The sequence below is a fragment of the Scyliorhinus torazame genome, chromosome 7 (assembly GCF_047496885.1).
Source record: "Scyliorhinus torazame isolate Kashiwa2021f chromosome 7, sScyTor2.1, whole genome shotgun sequence".
In the NCBI taxonomy this organism is placed as follows: domain Eukaryota; kingdom Metazoa; phylum Chordata; class Chondrichthyes; order Carcharhiniformes; family Scyliorhinidae; genus Scyliorhinus; species Scyliorhinus torazame.
Genome location: NC_092713.1, coordinates 296,112,753 through 296,140,558, shown reverse-complemented (window position 1 = coordinate 296,140,558; position 27,806 = coordinate 296,112,753). Strand labels below are relative to the sequence as shown.

Sequence of the window (27,806 nt, the reverse complement as noted above, 5' to 3'; positions counted from 1 at the left end):
ACTAGGGGCTTTTCACAGTAACTTCGTTTGAAGCCTACTTGTAACAGCGATTTTCATTTCATGTGGATTTTAACTGCCCTCTGAAAAGGCTGAGCAAACCATTCACATCAGGGGCAGTTAGGAATGAGCAATAAATGCTGGCCTTGCCGACCCCAGCTACATCCCATGAAAGAATTTCAAAAACTCCTGCTTCTATTTCTTTTGTTCTTATCGATTACCAGTCTATTAACTTAACTACTGTACTTCCATACCTGTAGAATTTCTGGTGTTGTCTTTGTATTTATTGTACATTATTGCATTGGCTATGCGTAACACCTAGTTGGACTTATTTAAGCTGGCCTGTTGTGAACTGGATTGTTTTTTTTTTTTACAGGAGCGTTTGTTGCAAATTGACCAAAACTTGACTAAAGTGATGAAGCTTGACAATGACATCAAAGCTCTTGAAAGCAGGAAAAAGCAAATGGAGGAGGACAATCGAGAACTGGAGGAGAAAATGGAGCAGGTTAGTCTCTGTTATGTTAAGCCAGCGCCGATGCTCCATTTTCTTAACAATAACATTGAAAGTATATTTAAATTCAACAATTTCCTTGGCTTGTTCTTCTTCAGAACACAAATTTTGTTCGACAGTAGTTTAATAGAGGTGGAAGGCTGCCAGTACTACCCCCACATACCTTTGCGGAAAAAGCAAGCAGATTGCACAACTGTGGAAAACGTAACGGTTGATTCCATCTTGTGTTCCAGTAAGAGTCAGTGCTTAGCGGTCTAGAGCAGAAATTTATATTTTTAACTTGTCATTTTCAACGGCATTTATAAAGAAGCGGAGGCAGCCTCCATTTAAAAAAAATAAACACCAACAGCACCAAACGCTTACAGGTTCCTGAAAATTTACAAAGTTTACCAAAGGCACTTGTTAGGAAAAGCCTCCTTTAATTTCAAATCTATTCTCAATCTTGAGCAATAGTATTTGACAAAGCACAACATTGTCTCTGCTAATTGGAAATAAAATGGCTTAAAGAATATAACAATACATGCTGTTATAGCAAACTCCCTATCACTAGGAACCTAAGTTTATTTTTTAACACCCATCTCTATTGTGGTTAATGAGGGCCGACTGAAGTGACTGAGTAGCACGCGAGCTGATGTTGGATAGGAGTAGAACTGAATCCTTGTGCAGTAGCTGCAAATAGACAAATTATTACTGCATGTAATAAATGATGTGTGTTCGACGGGACTTGTACATTTACCTAATTATGTAACGAGGATCATTGGACTTCAAGGCAATTTGCATTTATTGAGCCCTGCTAGCACTGTCATTGTTTTAAGATTGTATATCCGAGTGTTTATGTTATTTGCAATGCATGCAGCCCACTGGTAACATTCTGTTTCCTTGATGCGGAATAGTACTGTTAGGTTACCAAAAAAAACTAATTTGATCTATATCTGGTGTGAATAATTTCATTGCTAATTACTTTTACATAATCAGCATTGTTAGGTGTAAAAGGGGAGTGCTATTATTCATTTAGGTAGAAGCTTAAGGCACTTCTAAAATTATGATCTTGCTAAGTGCTATCTTTGTGGTGGGTTGTACCTATGCTGGAATTGCTGGGCTAAATTACATATAGACAGAATGATATAATTTATCAAAAGATCAAGTTGGTTCATTTCCTTCATATAATTAGCAGCTCTGCCTTTTTTAATTGGGAAGGATTAGTTTGAAGATTAGCAGTGCAGAAGGAGGCCATTCGGCCCATCGAGTCTGCACCAGCTCTTGGAAAGAGCATCCCACCCAAGCCCACACTCCCACCCTATCCCCATAACCCAGCAACCCCACCCAACACTAAGGGCAATTTTGGACACTAAGGGCAATTTATCACGGCCAATCCACCTAACCTGCACATCTTTGGACTTTGGGAGGAAACCGGAGCACCCGGAGGAAACCCACGTACACACTGGGAGGATGTGCAGACTCCGCACAGACAGTGACCCAAGCCGGAATCGAACCTGGGACCCTGGAGCTGTGAAGCAATTGTGCTATCCACAATGCTGCCATCCTGCCCACGAATAATTTTATATCCACCATTGTTGAATGGATTAATTAATGATTTCTCCTTGTGGTCGGGGATGCTGAAATGAAGATCAAGGAGAAATAAATAAGAAGCTGGGCTGTTTCCTGTGATAATTGACAGGGATGGCCAAACTAAATTAGAAGAACATGTTAGGAGGAATAATTAACTATTTCTACACTTCTCATTCTCATTGTATCACCAGGTGGTTGGGGTGGCATTTAAGGAGGAGCTAGGTTAACCATGTGGAAGAAAATAATAGTTCTGCTGATACAGTTTGATGGAAGAAGAGGAGCTTTTTAAAAAATCATTCATGGAATGTGGGTACCACTGGCAAGACCTGCATTTGGTGCTCATCCCTGATTATCCTTAAAAAGATAAGCTACCTTCTTAATCCATTACGCAAATTTTTGTGCTTTCTGTATTTAATATTTGCATGCAAATACATGCAAAATCTAGAGGGCTGGTTTGCTCAGTGGGCTAGACAGCTGGTTTGTGATGCAGAACAAAGACAACAGCGCGGGTTCAATTCCCATACCAGCTTACCCGAACAGGTGCCGGAATGTGGCGACTAGGGGCTTTTCACAGCAACTTCATACTTGTGACAATAAAAGGTAATTATTATTATTAATAAATAAAGAGCAAAACTTTAAATTGTGACCATCTGCACTGTGAGGCAATAATGCAATTTCTGAAGAATAACATTGTCTCAGATGATGTAAGATACAATAAGGTTGGAGTATATAAAATGCGTGGATTCCAGTTGAAAGAAATCAAGGTTCATTTATGGAAATTCATATTTGACCACAGAGAAATTATAATAGGAGCAGGAATGGGCCATTCTGCCCATTGAGCCTGCTCTGCCATTCAACTAGATCATGGTTGATCTTCTACCTCAATGCCATCTTTCCACACTGTTCCCTTATCCCTTGATGTCATTTGTATTGAAAAAATTGTTGGCCCTGCTTTGAACATACTCAATGACTGAGCCTCCACAGTCCCCTGGAATAGAGATTTTCAAAGATTCAGCACCCTTTGACAGAAGAAATCTCTCCTCATCTCGGTCCTAAGTGTTCTACTTATTCTGAGACTGTGTCCCCTGGCTCTAGATCCCTACTCCACAACCAAGCAAACAGCCTTCCTAACTACATTTCCCATGTCTTGTATACTTCTACAAGGTGAAGTCCGCTTCACCTTTGGGAAATCAATAGTCTGCAGTATTGAGGAGTTTTCGTTCAAGTATTTCTCTTGCTGCAGCATTTGTCAGAAATGTTGGACTGTGTGGATACTGACTCAGAATGTAGCTAGCTTGGAAATTAGAGGCCAACTGTAGGAATTTTCTTAAATATATTGCCATATTTAAATGAATGTTGAATTTAATGGGTCCAGACCAATAGGAATTGCAGAATCTTCAAGATAGGTGCAAGAATCCAAATTCATACCGCAGTGAAAAGACAACCAATTGTGGTATCCACATGGAATATTGATTTAATCTGGGACTTTTTTTAATCATGTGTGACTTAGTTTGACACTTTGTGTTTAGTTGTCTAATGAACCATCAATAGGTTTGTAGATTTTGTTAAGGATTTCTTTATGCTCTGCTTAGTCAAAGGACCTGATTTCTCTGGAGCATTTTACTCAGACAATGGAACATGCAAATCATAGAATCTTAACAGCTCAGAAGGAGGCAGTTCACCCCATTGTGCCTATTCCTGAAAGAGCTCCGCAATTAGTCCCACTTCTCTCTTTTTCTATGGTCCTTCCTTTTTACCCCTCATCAATCCACCTCCCCTCCGTCTTCAGAAAATCCAAGGAGCCCAAAGCGATGTAATGTACAAGGATACAATATCTGGGGCCAGCAACTGATTAAATATATTCCTGAAGATTTCTTCACATGACTTGCCTCACACTGCAACCTTTAGTCAGCCATTATGCTAACCTTGTGATGTACTGCCTTCCTACACCAATTGGAAAGCAAAAGGACTTGTTATCCAATTGGATGATGCGTGACTGTCTTTTTCTCCTATTTGTAATAATTTTATATCCGATTAAGAAACATTTTCAAAGAAAATTACAAAAATAAAAGTACTCCTTCATACCCCAATGGTTTTTTTCCAGGACTTCACACAGTGTCCTGGGGATTGATCTTCAATTCCTGGAGACTCGAGGCCAATCCTGAATGACTGACAACCCTAACAAATTCCTTTGTACTGCATAAGTGTTGTAGGCGTGCGCTTGTAAGAATGCGTTTGCATGCACACACACGCTCGCACACACACATCTATTTTTTTTGGAATGGAACGTATTCTTCAACGAACCAGGTCAATACCAGTTAATTTGTAACCACTCTAACTAAATAATAATACTCGCTTTTATCAATGACTTATTTGTATCCACTTTGTAATTCAGCTTTTCCAAGGGACGGATGAGCAACTTCAAGACAAGTACCACAATCACCAAAGGACAGTGAATGAAAAGGAGAGACTGCTGAATGATCGCCAACGCGAACTTGATCGGGTAAACCAGAGGTGTCAGAAACTCAACCGACAAAGGTCAGAGATGCTGGTTGAACAAGGTACTACAAAGGAACTTCTAGCTGACATTTCAACTTTCATCTGCAAATTCTGACTCAATTTTAGAACTTGCATATTACACTTGTTCTAATATGTATGCAACCTGCTGATTTGCTCCATTAATTATTTGAAAGAATGTTTCTTCAGCTTTTGCATGATCTGATGTTTCACTTTCGCATCTTTGCCATAAGCCCATTTGTGAGTTGCAAACTACTCTCACCCGTTTGTCCTTACAAGGAACATGTAGGAGCGATTATTACCAAAATTGAGACAGGGGGTTGGAAATTAATTGAGAAGCAGGGGAGGAGTGGGTCGGGTTAGAATGGGAATGTTATCTGATTGCAGGATGCGACAAGTGGGGTGGAATCGTCCCAAAATCTGTCAGTTTCAGAGTGAACGCTGATGTGCAGCTGCACAGCTGGGTTTCACCCGAGATTCTCTGGCACTCTGTGCAGAGGGAATCTGGATGGGGAGGGTCCTTGTAGAGCCGGCAACGCTCTTCAGAGATCGGGGGTATCATCTTTAAAGGGTGTCCTGATCTGCGCAAATATCCCCCCCCCCCCAATCATCCCGGACAAGCATCGGGGCACTCCCGGGCATGTCCCTCACCACCCGGGGCTATACTTATGTATGCACCCCCAGCGTGGTCATCACAACTGGTTTTCATTTTTGGGCCGACTGAGATTATAATGTATGCTAATATATGCAAAGCAGGCTCACACCTTCCCACATGTGAACCTGATTGTGTGGAAGATCCTGAACTGAAATCTTGCTGGCACAAACCCCATTTACGGCCTCTCGAATGATTTAGCGGCCTTTACGGGATTTATGCCAGTGGCTAGTAAGGCCTTGAAATCATCGCTGTGGTGTTCTTCAGGGATCTGGATTTATGCGCTGACTGCAGTACTTCAGGAAGCACATAATGGCCTTGGAGAGGGCTACAGTACAGATTCACGGGCATAACATCAGAGTTTATGGAGTTAAGTTACAAGGAGAAGGTCTGGAAACCTGGCTTGTATTTGCTGTAGATTCCAAGGTTGATGGGTGATCCATTCAAGTTATTTAAAATAATAAAGGGACCTGGTAGGATAGATGCAGAAAAACTATTCCTTTTGGTAGGGAAATTGAGAAGTGACTATTTAGGAGTGAAATCATATAATTTGTCTCATTGGCGATCTAGTGTACTCTGCTTACAATGTGAGGTGAGTGACCCAATGTGCTGTATTTCAGCTTTGACCAAGTATAGAGTAGATCTATGCTGGTTGAAAGAGACGGGGGGCATCTGATGGTCCTGATTGATGCCAACTTTAATCTGGATACACTTCAGGACATTGAGAAGTGGATGTACTCTGCTGCCTGAAGAAGGGCTAAAATAGGCTAAAGTTGTGTTGCATAAGATTTATCCAAATAGTTCTTTGTGGAGCACTATTTTCAACCATGCAAAGGAGAGATTGCTCCAACCCATTTAAAAGTTTCAGTTGTGTGGTAGACTTAAAAATGGGGAAATTGTAGCTGGGAGGATGGTTCTGGTCAGTATTCACCTGGCACTTAATACATCGGAAGAGTTAAGGCTTGTAGCAAAAGCACCTTAAATGGGACCTGGGTTAATTAACTTGGTGATGAAGCCAGGATTATTGTTGTGGGACTTAATGTGCAGAACATCTTGGTGACTAGGATATTTTGTAAGTCCTTTCAACATGCTGAAAGCCAATGTCTGGTGCGTAGCTCCTCAGGAAACTTGGGATGACAGCTGCTGAGATTTGTGCACATGTAAACCCATTAAAGGATTAAAGGGACAGTGGAAATGTGGGCATGAAATTGGCTTATGAACAGAGAGTCTTTCAGTTTTTCAGACTGGAGGGAAGATATTCCCCAGGAGATGGTATTAGGACCACTGCATTTTTTGATGTGTTAATGACCTGGACTTAGGAAAACCTGGCATAATTTCAAAGTTTGCAGATGACATGAGGCTCCCAAAATAGTAAAACATGAGGAGGAGAATGAAAATAAAAGACACATGACAAATGAAACTTAATGCTGAGAATTGTGAAATGATGCATTTTAGTGGAATGGGGAGATGCGTTCAAAAAGCATCTTGACAAACACATGGATAGCATGGGTAAAGCGGAATATGGCAAAAGAAAGTGCTGAGGGTTTAGTCAAAGGTTGGTGTCATGACTGGTACAGGCTTGGAGGACCGAAGGGCCTGTTCCTGTGCTGTATTGTTCTTTGTTCAGTATAAACTAAATGGAACAATTTTAAAACAGATGTAGAAACGCAAATCTTTGTAGTGTTCCAGGACAAGTTGAGAAGACTGAATTTTAAAACAACATATGGATCTGGATTTATTAATGTAAACATAGGGCATGAAAGCAAGGAAGTCATCCTCCACCTCTGTAAAACACTGGTTAGGTTTCAGCTGGAGTATTGTGGCAACTCTAGGCATCACATTTTAGGAAGGATGTTGAGACCTTGGAGAGAGTGCAAACGAGATGTATTAGAAAGGTAACCGAGATGAGGAACTTCAGTTATGTGCAGAGATTTAAGAAGCTTTTTCTGTAGAAGAGTCATATTGGACATTAAACTCTGTTTTCCCTTCCACAGATGCTGCAGAACCTGCTGGGCTTTTCTATCAGTTTGTGTTTTTATTCCCAATCTCCAGAATTCAGGACAAAGCAGCCCACTTGATTGACACCCCTTGCAAAACATTCACTCCCTCCATCACCAACGAACAGTGGCAGCAGCTTGTGCCATCTACAAGCTGCAGTGCAGGATCTCACCAAGGCTCCTTACGCAGCACCTTCCAAACCCACAACTACTGCCATCTAGAAGGACAAGGGTGGCAGGTGCATGGCAACACCAGCATCTGGATGTTCCCCTCCAAGCCACTCTCCAACCTGTCCTGGAAATATATCGCCATTCCTTCACTGTCACTGGGTCAAAATCCTAGAACTCCCTCGCACTGGGGCTGCACCTACACCACAGGGACTGCAACAGTTGAAGAAGGCAGATCACCATCGCCTGCTCAAGGGCAATTAGGGAGGGCAATAAATGCTGGCCGAGCCAGTGATGCCCACATCCTGTAAATTAATATTTTTTAAAAATCTGCTGTATTTTGCTTTTAATTGAACTATGGATTACCTAAATGAAGCCAGTAATTAATTACAATTGTGCATGGAGGTGTAAAAGTCATAGTTGCTGCATTTGGCAATGAAAAGAAATCTAGAATTGAACGTGCTAATTCACCAGATTTTATCCATCTGATGTTATGATTGCTATTTATTTCAGTGATTGGAGCTTCCAAATGAGGAACTTGCAAAACATTGCCTGCAAATTTGAGTTCTTAATCAATGCAGTGGATTGGAAAGTGAGTTGTACAATTTTCCTGATGGAAGCGATTAATGTTTGAATCAGTTTGTTTGCTCCCCACTTTACTTGTGTTTAGGTCGACTTCAGCTCCAAGCTGATCGTCAGCAAGAAAATATTAAAAAACGAGACGCACTGGTCCACTCTCTAGCAATGCAGCTAGAACTGGATGGTTATGAGCGAGCGCCATTCAGCGATCGCCAGTTTGATAGTTTTCGTCGACAGTTGTCAGCTCGGTTGGACAGTGAGAAAGAATCGGCCAACCAGATGCTGGTGAGAATATTTTTTGTTCCCAGAAGTGTATTGTTTTCCTGTATGGGTCTCTGTCTTGTGTCTGTGGCATTGTACTTTCTGCCAATGTAGACCACCTGATGGCTGAATGTGAACCATCCTGCTTAGCAATCCTATCCTGTGGCTGGATGTGCTTTTGCAAGGTGGGGAGTGACCCTAATCTTACCATATATATTAGATGCATTGTTTTGTGGCCTGCAATTAAGATCCACAATGTCGATAAGAAAGAATACTATGTTAGCGTTTAATTTCTATTTCTAGTTATTCCTCTTTAGAACAACCACAGAACAAATTTGTAATGTGAACTTTATTTAAGTTGAGTGCCCTGGAGAGTGATTCCCCTTCGACAGCCATCACTAAAGCAGATGATCTGTATCATTGTCGCAGTGCAGTTTGTGAAATATGCTGTGCATTAATTGGCTACCACTCTTCCTACATACCACAGTGGCTACATTTCAAAAGTGATACATTAACTAAAGCATTTTGAAATGCTCTGAGGGTGTGAAAGATGCAAATCTTTTATGGCCTAAATTTGAGCCAGGCAGTCAAATAAAGGTGATCTCGGGATGAAATGTGGATGAAGACCTGATTTTCAATTGTATCAAAATAATTTGCTTTGCAAGAGTGACAAGGTCTTAGTCTCCCAGGTTAATGTTTATTCTTGAACTGTCTGGAGTCTTTATATGCCCAGCATAAACTGCTGTAATCAAGAATTGTTCGTTTTAACAGGGTGACTATGCAGATAAAGAAGCAACGAAGCAACGGCAGATTGATGAGATCAGAGATAAGAAGACAGGACTGGAGAGAACAATCGAACTTAAGTTGGACATTCAGAGCAAGAGACAAGTTGAGCTGAAGAATGTTAAACAGGAACTCCATCTGCTGGAAGGGTCTTCCACTAGACTGCAAGAATTGGACCAAGAGCTCAATAAAGTGGTAAGGCAATGAAGGGACTCCATTCTCCAACCATTATGTTTCGCATTCCACCCCGTCCTTAAACTCAATTTAGAGAACTATGTTGCACAGCAGTACTGAGTTAGAGCCATTTGAGGCAGTACTGAAGGAGAGCAGCGCAGCCGCAGGTGTCATCTTTCGAATGAGTTTCTCTCAGGTGGCATGTAAAAGATTCCATAGTATTTCAAAGAAGAGTAGAGGAGGTGTTCCCAGAGACCTGGGCTACATTTAGCACTGAATCAAATCACAAAAACATTATCTGATTATCATTACATTGATGTCTCTGAGACAGTGCTGTGCACCACTTGGCTACTGTGTTTCCTGCATTACAATGTAATTCTTAAAAAGTACATCATTGGCTGCAAAATGCTTTCGAGACATCCAGTGGTTGTGAAAGTTGGTCATATACAGGTGCTTTCTATTTCAAAGACAAATGTGACCCAATTTTAGGAATCATTTCTTGGTGGAAAAAAATACGCAAGCAACAGCTTAATGATTTGGGTCAGAGGCAGTTCAAATCCTGAAAAGCAACCAAAAGGTCTTGAGAACAAATGTGCAACCAGTTTTGGCAAGAAACTTAATTGAACATTTGATACAATTATTGTCAGTTTTCTTATCTTGTAGCTCAAGCTCGAACACTAAGTTCATAACATGGTAACAATTTTCTGATAATGGGCCCTATATAATTAATGAATGGATGGATGGATTTGTTTATTGTCACGTGTACCAAGGTGTTGTAAAAGTATTTTTCTGCGAGTCGCTCAACAGATCATTAAGTACATGAAAAGAAAAGGAAATAAAAGAAAATACATAATAGGGCAACACAAGGTACACAATGGGCGGGATTCTCCAACCCCCTACCGGGTCGGAGAATCGCCAGGGGGCAGCGTGAATCCTGCTTCAACGCCGGTTGCCGAATTCTCCGGCGCTGGTTTTTGGGCGGGGGCGGGATCGCGCTGTGCCGGTCGGGGGCCGTTGGCAGTGACCCCCCCCCCCCCGTGATTCTCCAGGTCCCCATGGGTCGAGCGGCTGCCCGTTTCCGGCCAGTCCCTCCGGCGTGGATTAGACAAGGTCCATACCGGCGGGACCTGGCTTAGAGGACGGTTTGCGGAGTCCTCGGGGGGGGGGGGGGGGGCGCAGGGGGATCCGGCCCTGGAGTGGCCCCCACGGTTGCCTGACCCGAGATCGTGGCCCACCGATCTGCAGGTGGGCCTGTGCCGTGGGGGCACTCTTTCCCTCCGCGCTGGCCTGTGTAAGGCTCCGCGAAGGCCGGGGCGGAGAAGAAACCCCCTGTACATGCGCAGAAATCACGGCAGCGGTTCTGCGCATGCACTAGAACATGCTGCTGCTCCTGTGCATGCGCCAACTCGCGCCGGCCGGCAGAGGCCCTTCGCCGCCGGTTGGCGTGGCGGCCACCACTCCAGCGCCGGCTTAGCCCCCGGAGGTGCGGAGGATTCCGCATCTTACGGGCGCCCGACGCTGGAGTGGTTCACGCCACTCTTTGCCGCCAGTATGGCTCACCCCGCCAATTGCGGGAGAATCCCACCCAATGTAACTATATAACACCGGCATCAGGTGAAGCATACAGGGGTGTAGTGTTAATGAGGTCAGTCCATAAGAGGGTCGTTTAGGAGTCTGGTAGCAGCAGGAAGAAGCTGTTTTTGAGTCTGTTTGTGCGTGTTCTCAGATTTTTGTATCTCCTGCCTGATGGAAGAAGTTGAAAGAGTGAGTAAGCCGGGTGGGAGGAATCTTTGATTATGTTGCCAGCTTTCCCCAGGCAGCGGGAGCGGGAGGTGTAGATGGAGTCAATGGATGAGAGGCAGGTTCGCGTGATGGACTGGGCTGTGTTCACGATTCTCTGAAGTTTCTTGCGATCTTGGGCCGATCAGTTGCCATACCAGGCTGTGATGCAGCCAGATAGGATGCTTTCTACAGTGCATCTGTATGAGAACTTTATAAATTATGTTTTGCGGATTTAATGTAATAATCACTCCCTCATGGGACAGCACAGTGGCGCTGTGGTTAGCACTGCTGTCTCACGGCGCCGAGGTCCCAGGTTCGATCCCGGCCATGGGTCACTGTCCGTGTGGAATTTGCACATTCTCCCCGTGTTTTGTGGGTTTCACCCCCACAACCTAAAGATGTGCAGGGTAGGTGGATTGGCCATGTTAAATTGCCCCTTAATTGTAAAAAAATGAATTGGGTAGTCTAAATTTATGAAACAAAAAATAATCACTCCCTCAGTACTGCCTCAAATGTTTCTAAATTCAGAAATCTGTGATGCACCTGGTATCGAGATGCATTATCTTTTCATGGCGCATGACTTCCAAAGTTGTGAAACTTGTTGCACTTTTAACAGAAGAATTTAACACAACTCTCTAGTTGAAGTATGTTTTGGAAGCAAGAAGATCTAAAATTAATTCTGTTGTACTCCGTCCCAATGGTATTTTGGTCAGGGTATCAATTAGAAGCAAGATGCATTAAACCTCAGATGTACTGGCTGAGCGATTAGCTGTGTGGGCTTGACTTCTAGGAGCCATCAAGGTCCTTGGTGTCTGCATCAGTATCAGAATAGACAAATGTGAAGGTTCCATCTTGAGACCTGACATTGACTGGCATTCACAACAGTTGTGTGACCAGGCTACTGACCAACTGCTGTTGTGACATCAATCCTTCAAATGGTCAGGTCAGCCGCATCCACTTTTGAACTAATTTCCTGTTAGCTCTTTGGAGAAGGTTGACTGGTGGCTTGTGACTTGCAGACACAGGATGAGGCTGCTGAGGGGGTCCCGCTAATTAGAAATTCCGCAGGTTTTTGGATCTATGATCTTGAATATCAAACCCAAAGAAGGGCTGTCGCCCCTCTGCTTTCAGTGGTAGCTAACTGCAGTATCCCTGCAAAACAGAAGCCAATGATCAAAGCAATGCAAAAATTTATATTAGTATGTTTGCAAGAAAGAATCAGGAAATTGACTGTTTCAGCTTCATAGAATCCCTGCAGTGCAGAAGGAGGCCATTTGGCCCATCGAGTGTGCATCGATCCTCTGAAAGAGCACCCTACTTAAGCACACTTTCCCGTTGTATCCCCATAACCCCATCTAACCTGAACACTAAGGGGCAATTTAGTATGGCCAATCCGCCTAACCTATACATTCTTGGACTGTGGAAGGCAACCAGAGCACCCGGAGGAAATCCACGCAGACATGGGGAGAACGTGCAAACTCCACACAATCACCCAAGGCCAGAATAGAACCCGGGTCCCTGGTGCTGTGAGGCAGCAATGCTAACCATTGTGCCACCCCCAAATAATTATAAACAATTACAGAATTGCAGGGTGGTGCCATATGGTTATTCTTTTTCCCCTTGCAGGACTTTTCTCATTCCTGAACCTGGCAGCCCTCCTATTCATGAAACAATGGAATGGATTAGTTGGTAATGGAGGCCATCATTGCTGAGCGCAACCCTGGCCTCTCTTTTCCAGAAGAGATAATTTGATTGCGATTAAGAGTTGAATCTTGACAGTTCTCTCAGAACAGAATCCTGTATTCATTAGTGCCTTTTACACAATGACACATCCCAAGACTCTTCACAGGAGAGCTATAAAGCATATTTACACACCGGAATATATAAGACAGATAGCCAAAAGCTTGGTCAAAGAGGTAGGTATTAAGGAGTGCCTTAAAAGAGAAAAGAGAAGCTGGGAGGCAGTGACGTTGGGAGGAGGTATTTCAGAGCATAGGTGCCAGGCACCTGGAGATTGCCAACACCTTTCCCCCACGCCCAACCCTTATCAAGGCATGAGATCAAATGTAGCATCTTCACTGCCTCTCCTATCAGTTCATCTATTATAGACCAGAGTTGAATCCCAAAATCCTCCTGGTTAGTGTGGTTTATAATGGATCTGCTTTGTATTTGTTGACATTGAGGGAACTGCAGCCCATATTAATGATTTAGATGAGGGAACTAAATGTAATTTCTCCAAATTTATAGATGGCACAAAGCTGGGTGGGAGGGTGAGCTGTGAACAGAATGCAGAAATGCTTCAGTGTGATTTGGACAAGCTGAGTGAGTGGACAAATACATGGAAGATGCAGTATTATGTGGATAAATGTGAGGTTATCCACTTTGGCAGCAAAAACAGGAGGCAGAATATTATCTGAATGGCTAAAGATTGAGAGACGGGAATGGGTGTCCATGTTCACCAGTTGCTGAAAGCAAGCACGCAGGTGCGGTAAAACAGGCAAATGGTATGTTGGTCTTCATAGCACGAGGATCCGAGTATAGAAGCAGAGATGTCTTGCTGCAGATATACAGGGTCTTGGTGAGACCACACCTGGAATATTGTGTGCAGTTTTGGTCTGCTTGTCTGAGGAAGGATGCTCTTGCTATCAAGGGAGTGCTGTGAAGGTTTACCAGGCTGATACTTGGGATGGCAGGACCAACGGAAGAATAGAGATTGAATCGGCTGCCATTTTATTTATTGGAGTTTAGAGGAATGAGGGGGGATCTCGTAACAATCTATAAAATTCTAACAGAACTAGACAGGGTAGATGCAAGAAGGATGTTCCCGATGGCTGAGAAGTTCAGAACAAAGATCACAGTCTGGGATACGGGATAGTCCATTTAGGACTGAGATGAGGAGAAATATCTTCACCCAGAGGGTGGTGAGCCTGTGGAATTCTGTGCCACAGAAAGCAGATGAGCCAGAACATTGTAGGTTTTCAAGAAGGAGCTAGACGTGGTTCTTGGGGCTAACGGGATCAAAGGATATGGGCGGGGGAAAGATGGAAGAGGTGGCTGAGTTGGATGATCAGCCATGGTCATAATGATTTGCTGAGCAGGCAAGAAGGGCCGAATGGCCTCCAGTTCCTATTTTCTTTGTTTCTATGAAGGGCAGAATTGTCTCGGATAGCGGCAAAGCTGATATCTGGTGGAAAAAGGGCATTGATGGCTTTCTACCCCATATAGTGCAGAACTGTTGAAAATACAGGCATGGGACTTCCGGTGGCGGCCATGGAGGAGTAGAACATAGAACATAGAACAATACAGCGCAGTACAGGCCCTTCGGCCCACGATGTTGCACCGAAACAAAAGCCATCTAACCTACACTATACCATTATCATCCATATGTTTATCCGCACATTTGATAGCTCCCGCCTGTGACGGACTTTTGGACGGTTTTTTCCCGGATTTTATGGGATAAATCGGTGAAGAGTGAGTCAGTAAGGAGAAATCGCCCTCCGGTGTATGGAGAATTGGACCAGCAGTGGCCGTGTGAGAAGACAAAAGTCCTACAAGGAAGACGCAAGCAGAGCTGGTAACGCGGGAAAGCATGGCGGAGAAGCAGGGCCACGGGGAGATGGCACAGTGGTCGACAAAGCAGCTGGTGAAGTTTTTCGAAGATTGCTTCGCCAATCTGAAGAAGGACACGCTGGATCCGATTAAGGCTTCGATTGATCAAGTTGTGCAGAATCAAGAGACCCATGAGAGAGCGAGGTAGAGAAAAAGGTGTACGAGCACGAGGAGTACATAACCGTGCTGGAGACCAAGGTGGAGATGATGAACGACCGCCAGAAAAGAATGCAGGCAAAGCTGGAGAACCTGGAGGTGAGGACGTATGTGACGGACATGCTGGAGAAGTTGATGGGGGCTGAGGCGTTCCCTCGGTCTCTGGAAGCAGATAGAGCGCACAGAGCCCTCGCGAAGAAGCATCGAGGAATAAGCCGATGAGGGCCATGGTGGTACGCTTTCACCGATTCCTGAACAAGGAACATGTTCTGCAGTGGGCCAAGAAGGAACGGAGCAGCAAATGGGAGAACTGTGAGCTGTGCATTTATCAGAACCTGGGCGCAGATCTGGCCAAGAGGTGAGCTGGGTTTAATCGGGTAAAAACGGCCCTCTTTAAGAAAGGGGTGAAGTTTGGGATGCTGTACCCAGCCCGTCTGTGGGTCACAGATGAGGAACGGGACTTCTACTTTGAAACACTAGACGAAGTATGGACTTTTATTAAAGAAAAGAGGCTGGAGGCGAATTAAGAGACATTGAAGCCTTGGAGAAGTACTATGGCGGTGATTTGTTGTGCTGCGTTGTATAAATATATCAGTAGTGCTATGTGTAATAAGGGGCTGTTTGGATGGCTAAAGGTAACTTTGTCTTGCAAGGAGCTGGTTAGAGGGGGGATGGGCTTTGGGGTTGGTTCTGTTTTTTGGGTGATTATTTTTCTAAAGTGGCTGTTTCGTCACTGTTTTTACTGATGTTTGTTTACTGGGAAAGTGATGCTTTAAAAATGTTTGTCCATCTGGGGGGAGAGAACAATGGGGAGACAGACTGCTTGGTGCCAGGGGCGGGCGCCAAGTCATGGGTCAGCTGACTCTCGGAAGCGCAGTTGGGGGGCTGAGCAGGTGTTAAGCTGGAGCTTGCATTGGGTTGGGTTTCTAGTGTTGTTGCTAGGGGGGGGGGAGGGTGGGGGGAGAGCTTCTTTGCTGACAGGGGAGGAACTATTACTAGGGGACAAATGGGAGGTTGAGAACGGTGAATGTCCGAGGGGGGGCTCGAGGAGGCGGAGGGCACGAGCTAGAGGCTGGCCTAAAAGGGTGATGGCTAGTTGGCAGGGGCGGGGGGGGGGGGGGCTGGAATGCTGTAGGTCCCCCGACCAGGCCGATTGCATGGAACGTCAGAGGGCTGAATGGGCCGGTCAAGAGGGGTCGCGTGTTTGCATATTTGAGGGGGCTGAAGGCGGACATGGCAATGCTACAAGAGATACACCTAGTGGTTACAGACCAGACGAGATTGAGAAAGGGGTGGGTCAGCCAAGAATTCCACTCGGGGAAGACCGGGGGGTAGCGATCTTGATCAACATACGCGTGGCATTCGAGGCAGGGAGAATCATGTCAGGCAAGGGGGGTGGGTACATAATGGTGAGTGGGAAACTGGAGGGGGTGCGAGTGGTACACGTGAACATATATGCTTCGAATTGGGATGATGTGGAATTTATGAGGCAGGTTTTAGGTAAGATCCCAGACTTTGAATCACATAACTTAATCATGGGAGGAGACTTTAACATTGATCCGGAATTGGACCGGTGAAAATCCAGGGCAGGGAGGAGGCCGGCTACGGCAAAGGAATTGAAGGGGTTTATGGAACAGATTGTGGGGGGGATGGATGCTCTGAAGGCAGTGGTCAGAGGGGAATTAATCTAGATTCAGGCCCACAGAGAAAAGGTGGAACGGGCTGAGAGGGATAGATTAGTGGAGGAGATACTCGAGGTGGACAGGAGATACTCGGAGGCCCCCGGACACGAGGCTACTGAGGGAGCGGCAGAGGTTACAGGTGGAGTTTGGGCTGTTGACCACAGGGAAAGCAGTGGAACAGTGGAAGGCAAGGGGGGCGATTTATGAGTACGGGGAAAAGGCAAGCAGAATGTTGGCGCACCAGCTCAGGAAAAGGGAGGCGGCCAGGGAGATAGGTAAAGTAAAGAGTAGAGGCGGGAATACTGTCCTCGACCCAGCGGGGATGAATGAGGTGTTTAAGGACATCTATAGTAAATTATATGAGTTGGAACCCCCGGCTGGGGTGGAGGGGATGAGACAGTTTTCGGATCAGTTGAGGTTCCGAGGGTAGATGAGGATCTGGTGGAAGGGCTGGGAGCCCCAATTGAGATTGAGGAAATAATCAAGAGGCTGGAGGTCATGCAGTCGGGCAAGGCCCCATGGCCTGACGGCTACCCGGTGGAATTATATAACAAGTTTTCAGATATTTTGAGCCCACTGCTGGTGAGGACATTTAATGAAGCAAGAGAGAAGGAGCCCTCCCCCCAACAATGTCGCAGGCCTCGATTTCATTGATGTTGAAACGGGAGAAGGATCCGGAGCAATGCGTGTCATACAGGCCAATTTCTCTACTGAATGTGGATGCCAAACTGCTGGCTAAGATACTGGCCACAAGGATAGAGGACTGTGTCCCGGGGGTGATAGGGGAAGACCAGATGGGATTTGTAAAGGGCAGGCAACTCAAGGCCAATGTTCGAAGACTTTTAAATGTTATGATACCCTCAGAAGGAGAGGAGGTGGAGGTGGTGGTAGCGATGGATGCGGAGAAGGCTTTTGATCAGGTGGAGTGCAATTACCTGTGGGAGGCGGTGGGAAGGTTTGGGTTTGGTGAGGGCTTTGTTGACTGGGTGCGGATCTTGTTAATGTGGAGGGACCCGAAGCCCCCCGAGTGTAGAGACCTGGGTTTCTCAGTCTCGAGAAAATAAAGTTCGCCTCAAGGGGGTCAATGGTCGGGTTCACCCGGAGGTGGCAGCCGTTCGTCGACTTTCTCGGGGAAAATCAAAATGTCAGCAGATGCAGTATTCCAAGGGCCGGGGTGCGGTTTATTGTTTTATGGTTGGGGTGTGTGAAGATTGAGATGGGGGGGAATATTTATTATACCATGTTGATGTCATTGTCTATGTTATTCATATAAAAATTTTCAAATACCTTAATAAAAATATTTTTTAAAAAAAGAAGAAACAGGCATGCATGTATTCCATGACATGTCATGGTCGGCAGCGACTGATTTGCTCGCCCAAACATCACCTCAGGGCTTCGATAATCCGGGCGCCATATTAGAAATCTACCCCTGCACAAAACAAGCACCAAGGTGTTTGTCTGGAAGCCGTACTGCCGACCCAGGTAACATTCTTCACGAAAGTTAATTCCCTGGCACCCTACAGTGCTCCTGCTCAACTCCCCTGCCCAACTCCCCCATTCTAATCCCAGGAAGACATGGATTTGCGCTCACCTCGGAGCACACCTTGGAGAACTGCTCGGCAGGTGCACACTTTCTGATAGCAGGCATGCATCATGCTGTTCTAACATCATGCCGCCATGGATGCATTATATGATGTGGGGGTATGATTCTGGTGTATGGACCTGATAATGGCAGACTAATTTATTACAATGACGTTCCTGATGTTGGATGGCAGGAAACGCGGACAGTCACTGATCATGGACGATCATGTCCTGCATTTTTGTTTTTTTAATTTAAAGTGCCCAATTCTTTTTTTCCCCAATTAAGGGGCAATTTAGCGTGGCCAATCCATCTACCCTGCACATCTTTGGGTTGTGGGGGTGAGACCCACGGAGACTCTGGGAGAATGAAAACTCCACACGGACAGTGACACAGGGCTGGGATCGAACATGGGTTCTCGGTGGCAAGGCAACAGTGCTAACCACTGCGTCACCATGCTGCAGAGGGTTTTGTTGATGTGAAATGCGACTTAGGCCTTCTTGTGATATTTTCTGCTCTAGCTGCCAGATGTGAATGGGAGTGATGTAAGGACCCTCCCTGTTGATTCCCTTATTTCCCCTGCCTTTACTTTTGTCGTTTGCCGTTATCATTTTAATCCATGAATGCTAAATGGATATATACCTTTAAGCTGAGCAGAAGAAGCAAGGAACTCAAAAGTTACAACCGACTACACAGCAGAACACAGACTTTTTGGCATGAATAAGACAGCAGCTGGCCCGCTGTATATTTAATTATAGGTGTTATTAATAAAATTAATCGTGTTTATCTTTACAAATCTGATGACTGTAGTTATTGGGCAGCCAAGGCCCCAAGGTGTTTTCTCAGAATTATTCATTAATTCCAATTGTGTTGCGACTCTGGGGCAGCATGGTAGCATTGTGGATAGCACAATTGCTTCACAGCTCCAGAGTCCCAGGTTCGATTCCCAGCTTGGGTCACTGTGCGGAGTCTGCACATTCTCCCCGTGTGTGCGTGGGTTTCCTCCGGGTGCTCCGGTTTCCTCCCACAGTCCAAAGATGTGCAGGTTAGGTGGATTGGCCATGATAAATTGCCCTTAGTGTCCAAAAATTGCCCTTAGTGTTGGGTGGGGTTATGGGGATAGGGTGGAGGTGTTGACCTTGGGTGGGGTGCTCTTTCCAAGAGCCGGTGCAGACTCGATGGGCTGAATGGCCTCCTTCTGCACTGTACATTCTATGATAATCTACGAAGTGAAGCTTGAATTGACCATGTACTAGCCCAGGGGGTGTAACAGTGGAAAATCCCAACCATAGTTTTGGAGCAGCTTTGAGATAATGCTTTTTGTCAGAGATGGTAGCCTTAAAAAAAAGTTTGTTTTTGCGGATTGCTACATGCTGGGATTTCTACGACACTTGTTCATAGCTAAATTCCACATTCAGAAAGGTCAATGGTGCAAAGTAGTACGGGGTAGCCTTTGGGGAAGCAGTCCGAGTGCTACTACAAACACAAAAGACTGCAGATGCTAGAAATTGAAATGAAGACAGAAAATGCTGAAAATAGTCTGCAGGTCAGGCAGCATCAGTGGAGAGAAAAACTGTTCACGTTTCAGGCCGACAACCTGTCATCGGAACCAGGTCAGAATACCATTTATTGCCGATCAGTCCTATTCTGATATCGTTCAAAGGAACAATGTTAAATGTTCTGAAGGAAGAGCATGTGAAGCAATATTTTGGAAAAACCAAGGGTGAAAGTTCAAAAAAGTACTGGCTGTATAGTTTTGATAAAGAGTGGCATGGAAAAGATTTCCCATTGGGTTAAAACCCTTGAATGTGTGATGAAAATTTGAATATAACAGCGATCCATCTGTGAGATCCATATTTAAGTCCAGCTGTCATTGGGATGGGGGTTCACGTTGACTTGAGTTAAGAGAGAGATCTGTTATTAAGGTTCGTATTTGAATGTAGCTGTGATTGTTGGATTGGGATCTTCGTAGGATCCACTTGTGATAGATGATACTAAAATTCCTGTGTTCTGTTTGCTGTTCAGTGAAATGGTTTTGAGCATTGTAGGCAAAAAGCCACAGCACAAAACTCCCCATAGTTTGGCATTTGGGTTTGCTGAATCGGCGAGGCCACAGGTGGGCTGGTGGAAATGTCACATCGTTCTGCAGCAGGTGGCGCTCTTATCAATGGGAGTGGGGAGAGTTGTACTGTTGCACATCATAAAGCTTTACTTCTGATCCATTCTGCTTTCATCCAGGTGGGAATATTTCACACTGAAGCTGGAGTGCTAGAGAAACTAAGAGGTCTAAAAATTGATCAATCTCCGGGCCCAGATGGACTACATCCTAGAGTTCTAAAGGAGATAGCTGAAGAAATAGTGGAGGCGTTAGTTATGATCTTTCAAAAGTCTATGGAGTCAGGGAAAGTCCCAGAGGATTGGAAAATCGCTGTTGTAACCCCCCTGTTCAAGAAGGGAACAAGGAAAAAGATGGAAAATTATAGGCCAATTAGCCTAACCTCGGTTGTTGGCAAGATTCTAGAATCCATTGTTAAGGACGAGATTTCTAAATTCTTGGAAGCGCAGGGTCAGATTAGGACAAGTCAGCATGGATTTAGTAAGGGGAGGTCGTGCCTGACAAACCTGTTAGAGTTCTTTGAAGAGATAACAAATAGGTTAGACCAAGGAGAGCCAATGGATGTTATCTATCTTGGACTTCCAAAAGGCCTTTGATAAGGTGCCTCACAGGAGACTGCTGAGTAAAATAAGGGCCCATGGTATTCAAGGCAAGGTACTAACATGGATTGATGATTGGCTGTCAGGCAGAAGGCAGAGAGTTGGGATAAAAGGTTCTTTTTCGGAATGGCAACCGGTGACGAGTGGTGTCCCGCAGGGTTCAGTGTTGGGGCCACAGCTGTTCTCTTTATATATTAACGATCTAGATGATGGGACTGGGGGCATTCTGGCTACGTTTGCCGATGATACAAAGATAGGTGGAGGGGCAGGTAGTATGGAGGAGGTGGGGAGGCTGCAGAAAGATTTAGACAGTTTAGGAGAGTGGTCCAAGAAATGGCTGATGAAACTCAATGTGGGCAAGTGCGAGGTCTTGCACTGTGGAAAAAAGAATAGAGGCATGGACTATTTTCTAAACGGTGACAAAATTCATAATGCTGAAGTGCAAAGGGACTTGGGAGTCCTAGTCCAGGATTCTCTAAAGGTAAACTTGCAGGTTGAGTCCGTAATTAAGAAAGCAAATGCAATGTTGTCATTCATCTCAAGAGGCTTGGAATATAAAAGCAGGGATGTACTCCTGAAGCTTTATAAAGCATTAGTTAGGCCCCATTTAGAATACTGTGAGCAATTTTGGGCCCCACACCTCAGGAAGGACATACTGGCACTGGAGCGGGTCCAGCGGAGATTCACACGGATGATCCCGGGAATGGTAGGCCTAACATACGATGAACGTCTGAGGATCCTGGGATTATATTCATTGGAGTTTAGGAGGTTGAGGGGAGATCTAATAGAAACTTACAAGATAATGAATGGCTTAGATAGGGTGGATGTAGGGAAGTTGTTTCCATTAGCAGGGGAGACTAGGACCCGGGGGCACAGCCTTAGAATAAAAGGGAGTCACTTTAGAACAGAGATGAGGAGAAATTTCTTCAGCCAGAGAGTGGTGGGTCTGTGGAATTCATTGCCACAGAGGGCGGTGGAGGCCGGGACGTTGAGTGTCGTTAAGACAGAAGTTGATAAATTCTTGATTTCTCGAGGAATTAAGGGCTATGGAGAGAGAGCGGGTAAATGGAGTTGAAATCAGCCATGATTGAATGGTGGAGTGGACTCGATGGGCCGAATGGCCTTACTTCCGCTCCTATGTCTTATGGTGGCAACCCTCCTATTTCTCATTTCAAGCTTCCTCTCGGCAACAATATCCAGAAATACAGCGTCAGTTTTCACATGATCGTTGACGAGACCCAACCCTACCCTCACCAGCACCCTTCTGGACCCCTCCTTTGTCTCCAAATTCTTAGACTGCTTATCTGATATCCAGTACTCCATGAGCAGAAATATAACAGTTAAATAATGGGAAAACTGAAGCAATTGTTTTTTGGTCCCTGCTACAAACACCGCTCCCTAACTACTAACTCCATCCCGCTCCCGGGCAACTGCCTGAGGCTGAAACAAACTGTTCGTAACTGTAATTCATATTTGACTCGTGAGAGGAGCTTTTGACCATATATCTGCACCATCACTGAGACTGTAACATCTTCCAACTCCACCCCTGTCTCAGCCCATCTGCTGCTCAAATTTTCATCCATGCCTTTCTTATCTCTAGACTTGACTATTCCAATTCATTTCTGGGCGACCTCCCATGTTCTACCCTCCATATCCTTGAGGGCATTAAAAACTCTGCTGCCCGTATTCGAACTTGCATCAAGTCCTGTTTACCCATCACCCCTTACTTCACTGATAACACTTGGATCCAGGTTAAATAACACCTCAATTAAAAAAATAATCAGCCTTGTTTTCAAATGCTTTTATGGTGTCAACCGTTCAAATTTTCCCCTGCCCCACACACACACAAAGATATTGTGCTCTTCGCGTTAGTGGCCATACCTTCAGCTACCAAGCGCCTAAGCTCTGGAATTTCCTCTCTTAAACCTATCCCCCTCTCTACCTCTATTTCCCCCATTAAGAGTCAGATCCTTAGAACCCTACTCATTGATCAAATTTTTGGTTTATTTCCTCATGTGACTTTATTTCAGATTTTACACTTAATAATAATAATCTTTATTGTCACAAGTAGGCTTCTATTTTAAAAAATATTTTTTTTTATTGAGGCATTTGTATTAGAATTTTAACAACAAGATAACAACATAACAAAATGAACAACACACATCCAACCAACAACAAAACCCAGCCAACATGACTTACATCAACGACTCCCCAATCCCAATTCCCCACTAACCTTCCCCAAGTAGGCTTACGTTAACACTGCAATTAAGTCTCTGTGAAAAGCCCCTAGTCTCCACATTCCAGCGCCTGTTTGGGTACACAGAGGGAGGATTCAGAATGTCCAATTCACCTAACAGTACGTCTTTCGGGACTTGTGGGAGGAAACCGGAGCACCCGGAGGAAACCCACGCAGACACGGAGAATATGCAGACTGCACAGACAGTGACCCAAGCTGGGAATCAAACCTAGGACCCTGGCGCTGTGAAGCAACAGTGCTAACCACTGTGCTACCGTGCCCCGATGCTTTAATACATTAAAGATGCTATGCCAATGCATGTTTTTTGTAAGCATTTAGCTCTATCTGCCTCTGTTCACAGATGCTCCCAGACATCCGTGTTTCCAATATTTTCTGTTTTTATTTCATTGTGTTGTGTTAGTAAGGTTCCTTTTTATCATAGAATTATAGAATCCCTACAGTGCACAAGGAGGCCATTTGGCCCATAGAGTCTGCATCAACCCTTCTAAAGAGCACCCAAACTAGACCCATGCCCCTGTCCTATCCCCGTAACCCTCTCCAACAGTTTGGACACTAAGGTCAATTTAGCATGGCCAATCCGCCTAACCTACACATCTTTAGACTGAGAGGGGAAACTGAAGCACCCAGAGGAAATCCATGCAGACACGGAGAGAACGTGCAAAGTTCTCCCAATGTCGGAATCGAACCTGGATCCCTGACTGTGAGGCAGCAATGCTAACCACCGTGCTCCCATGCCACCCAAAGATTTGACGAAGAGCCACCCAGACTCAAAACATTAGCTCTGTCCTCTCTCTACAGATGCTGTCAGACCTGCTGGCTGAGATTGTACAGTATTTTCTATTTTTGTTTCCTTATAACATGAGTCTCCTCCAAAGTGAAAGAGTTGGTGTTTAAAATAACTAAAAAGGAAAATAAGTCAAAGCATTAGAAAAGTTGGATTTTTTTTCTCCCCCCTTTTTATCTCCTGTCCTTGCATCTGTGATGATTTTCTTACCTGAGCACTCAAAGTCATTATTAGATTGGCTGAATCCTATCTTGGCTGGATCTCCACCTCTCTTTCCTTCCTTACGAGTCTCTTTAACGTCTACCGGTTTGACCAAGCTTTTGGTCATCTTGTCTTAATATCCCCTTTTGTGACTCAGTGCCACATTTTGTCTGATAACACTTCTGTGATGCACTATGGGGCGTCCCTGTGTACCATCTACAAGATGCACTGCAGGAACTCGCCAAGGTCCTTAGGCAGCATCTTCCAAGCCCACGATCACTACCATCTAGAAGAACTAGAGCATCAGATACCTGGGAACCCCACCACCTGGAGGCTCCCCTCCAGGTCACTCACAACCCTGACTTGGAAATATATTGACGTTTCTTCACTGTCGCTGGGTCAATATCCTAGAACACCCTCCCTTAACAGCACTGTGGATGTCCCTACACCTCAGGGATTGCAGCGGTTCAAGAAGGAAACTTACCATCACCTTCTGAAAGGCAACTTGAGATGCACAATAAATACTGGCCTAACCAGTGACGCCCGCATCCCGTAACTGAATAATTTTTTTACTGCATTCAAGGAACTGTGCAAAAGCACGCTAATCGGACGGTAGGTCATGATTATTATGTGATTATGTAGGTTATGCGATTAAGGGATAATGTGGGTTCAGTATGTTTATCCATAAGAACTTATATTACTTAAAAATAGTGCTGAATTATTTTTCCTTGGCATAAAGTTTGTCAGAAACATACAATGTGTTTGAGTACAAGCCTGCAAATGGCTCCTCGGTGTTCAATGTGAGTGTTATACTGAGCTAAAATCTACCTCAACAGAATGTACTGGGAATCCATCTGCATGGAGGCTAATTGAAGCTTCTCAGTATGATAGTGCACATTGGGAATGACAACTGAAAATGCACTTGGGAGAGGGGTTAAAAATCTGGAAGGAAACATGCAAGCCAGCAGAGAAGTAGTTGGGACCAGAGAATTAAGAATCTTGGTTGCTCCTGCCTCGCGTCCATCCGTGGGATACAAATCTGTTTATGGGAAGTGAGATGTATAAAAACAAATTACTGCAGATGCTGGAACCTGAAACGAAAGAGAAAATGCTGGAAAATCTCAGCAGGTCTGGCAGCATCTGTAGAGAGAGAAAAGAGCTAATGTTTCGAGTCCGATGACTCTTTGTCAAAGCTGAGATGTATAGTTATATGGTGACCCTGAAGTTGGAAATACTTACATCCCTAACTATTTTGTGACTTCTCACTGGTTTCTGAATTTATTGGCTTTATAGGAGCATGACCTGGAACATGCAGAAACAAGCAGCAATGTGGAGAGCCTGAGGACTGAGTTAGTTGTTCTGAAGAAAGAGAAGGAAGAATCAGACAAGTCCTTGCGGAGACTAGATCAAGAAATGGAGGTGTTAAACTTGCACACTACGACCAGAACTCAAATGGAAATGCTGAAAAAAGACAAGGTAAATGTGTGCATGTTTGTCTGTCTCTTTCTCATGCTCTTATCTCTGGCAGTCAATTATTTCTGTAGTATTAAAAAAAGAAAAATCTTGCATGGGATGTGGGCATCACTGGCTAGGCCAGCATTTAGTGGCAATCCCTAATTGGCTTGCTAGACCATGTCAGAGGTCATCAAAGAGTCAATCACATTACTGTGGATCTGGAGTCAAATGAGGACGGAAGATTCCTTCCCTAAAGGACATTCGCGAACCAGGTGGATTTTTTCGACAATCAGCAGTGGGTTCATGGTCATCATTAGACTTTTAATTCCAATTTTTAAAAATTGAATTCAGATCCCAACATCCCGGTTCCCCAGAGCATTACCCTGTGTCTCTGAATTACCAGTTCAGTGACAATAGCATTCTGCCTCCACCTCCCAATTAATAGTTTTCAATATGGTGCTACATGATTATCTTTCAGTGACTAATATGCAAATATGCATGACAAGTATTTACTCAGCCTTACATTAACAGCTGTGGGAGCTATTTTGAACCCAGCCACAGAGCAGTTATTTTTCCTATATTGATGCCTGAGTTTAAAAGCCTTGGATTAATTCCAGTCAAAAATAGTGACACTGATCAAGAAGGAATTAGACCGAACATTTTTATTGAGAATTTAAGATTTTGTTATTGCACTGCTCAAACCTGACTCCAGATCCTTTGATTGGACTATTGTGCCTTTCCTCCTTGTTTTGGAGATGAACTGGTTTTCTGAATCTCCAAAGCTGTGCCTCTTTAATTATTCCATCTGCCTCATGTTTGCACAAATCACCACTGAGGCCATATATTTTTCATAGTTATGCTGATCTGAAATTAATTCTTTGTTAGGCTGACAAAGAAGAACAGATCAGGAGGATAAAGTCAAGACACAGCGAGGAACTGGTTGCACTGTTGGGGCATTTCCCAAACAAGAAACAACTAGAAGATTGGCTTCATACGAAAGTTTCAGAGATCAATCAGTCCAGGGATAAACTTTTCAAGATGAAGTAAGTATCAATCCTCAAACGTTGGGTGCGGGAAGATTCCTGTTGTCTGAAATAGTATACAATATATATATTTAAAATACAATATATTGTTTAAAGCTGGCTGCAAGATCCTCATATGCCGTATAAAATCATAGAATTTACTGTGCAGGAGGCGATTCGGCCCATCGAGTCTGCACCTACCCTTGGAAAGATCACCCCACACCCCCTATCCCAGTAACCCCAGCTAACTCTATTTTTGGACACTAAGGCAATTTAGCACTGTCAATCCACCTAACCTGCACACCTTTGGACTGTGGGAGGAAAATGGGCACCCGGAGGAAGTCCACGCAGACACGTGGAGAACGTGCAGACTCCACACACAGTGACCAAGCCGGGATTTGAACCTGGGACCCTGGAGCTGTGAAGCAACAGTGCTAATCACTGTGCTACCGTGCCACCCACTGAGTGCATCTGTACATTTGCTTTGTCTCTGACTTTGAGGGATTGGGGTCTGACTTGGTCTTTCATTGAGAATGTCCTTAATTTGACAGTTCTTCGCTAGTCCAATCAATGCTGGTCTGGAAGTCTTGACCGTTAAGCACGGCAGTCGCACACCTCGGGTTCTGACATTGACGAAATACTGAGATCCCATTATGGCTGCATCCAAAGTAATTCTTCAAACTTGCTTGCAACGAAAGATTCTTTTGGAGCATACTGATCAGATGCTAGACCTTATGCCATGATGTCAAATCTCATACAAGCTCTGAGGTATAGCTGGAGAAGGTTGTTCTATCCTTAAAGTAATTCATTATCATTCAGACATAATCACGGGTCGGGATTCTATGTCACCAAGCCAGCGTCAAAACGCGGGTGTTTCACTCAGGACTTTCCCGGAGTGCTTCTCGCAGCTCTGGCTGCGGATACGGGTCCCTGCACTTGCGGTTGGGAGTCCGTGCATGCACATGGCGGCGGCCTGCGTCGGCTTCCCCGTGCGTCATGGCGGACTCTCTCCGTGGACCCTGATGCAAGAAGTAGGTCCCCACGAGATTGCGTGCATCCGCGGATTGGTGCCGCCCGATCGCTTGCCTGACCGTCCAGGAGGTCCCCCCCCCAAACCTGGTGAAGGATCCCCCCCCACCCCTCCCCCGGGCGGGTGCGGTCTGGGTCCGCAGCCACCACCGGCCGTTCCCGACAAGCAAAGTGTGGTTAGAACCACGCCGTCGGGAACTCGGCCAGTTTTCCTCGGAGAATCGCTGGTGGGGACCTCTGTCAGCCGCCCCCTACCCATGCCACGTAGACCACGTGCACGCGATTTGCGGCAATTCTCCAGGGACTGGAGAATCGCGGGAGCGGCAT

General features: G+C 44.9%; 1 protein-coding gene across 3 annotated transcripts in view; it reads left to right on the top strand.

The window, feature by feature from the left end:
* rad50 (RAD50 homolog, double strand break repair protein) overlaps positions 1-27,806 on the top strand; it is a 247,401-nt gene that overhangs the window by 65,848 nt on the left and 153,747 nt on the right. For all 3 annotated transcript variants that reach the window (XM_072512634.1, XM_072512633.1, XM_072512635.1), the window contains exons 7-12: positions 374-502; positions 4,473-4,638; positions 8,082-8,275; positions 9,023-9,229; positions 25,267-25,449; positions 26,314-26,471. In XM_072512634.1, the coding sequence (XP_072368735.1) occupies positions 374-502; positions 4,473-4,638; positions 8,082-8,275; positions 9,023-9,229; positions 25,267-25,449; positions 26,314-26,471 (1,037 nt within the window). The remainder of the gene's footprint in view (positions 1-373; positions 503-4,472; positions 4,639-8,081; positions 8,276-9,022; positions 9,230-25,266; positions 25,450-26,313; positions 26,472-27,806) is intronic.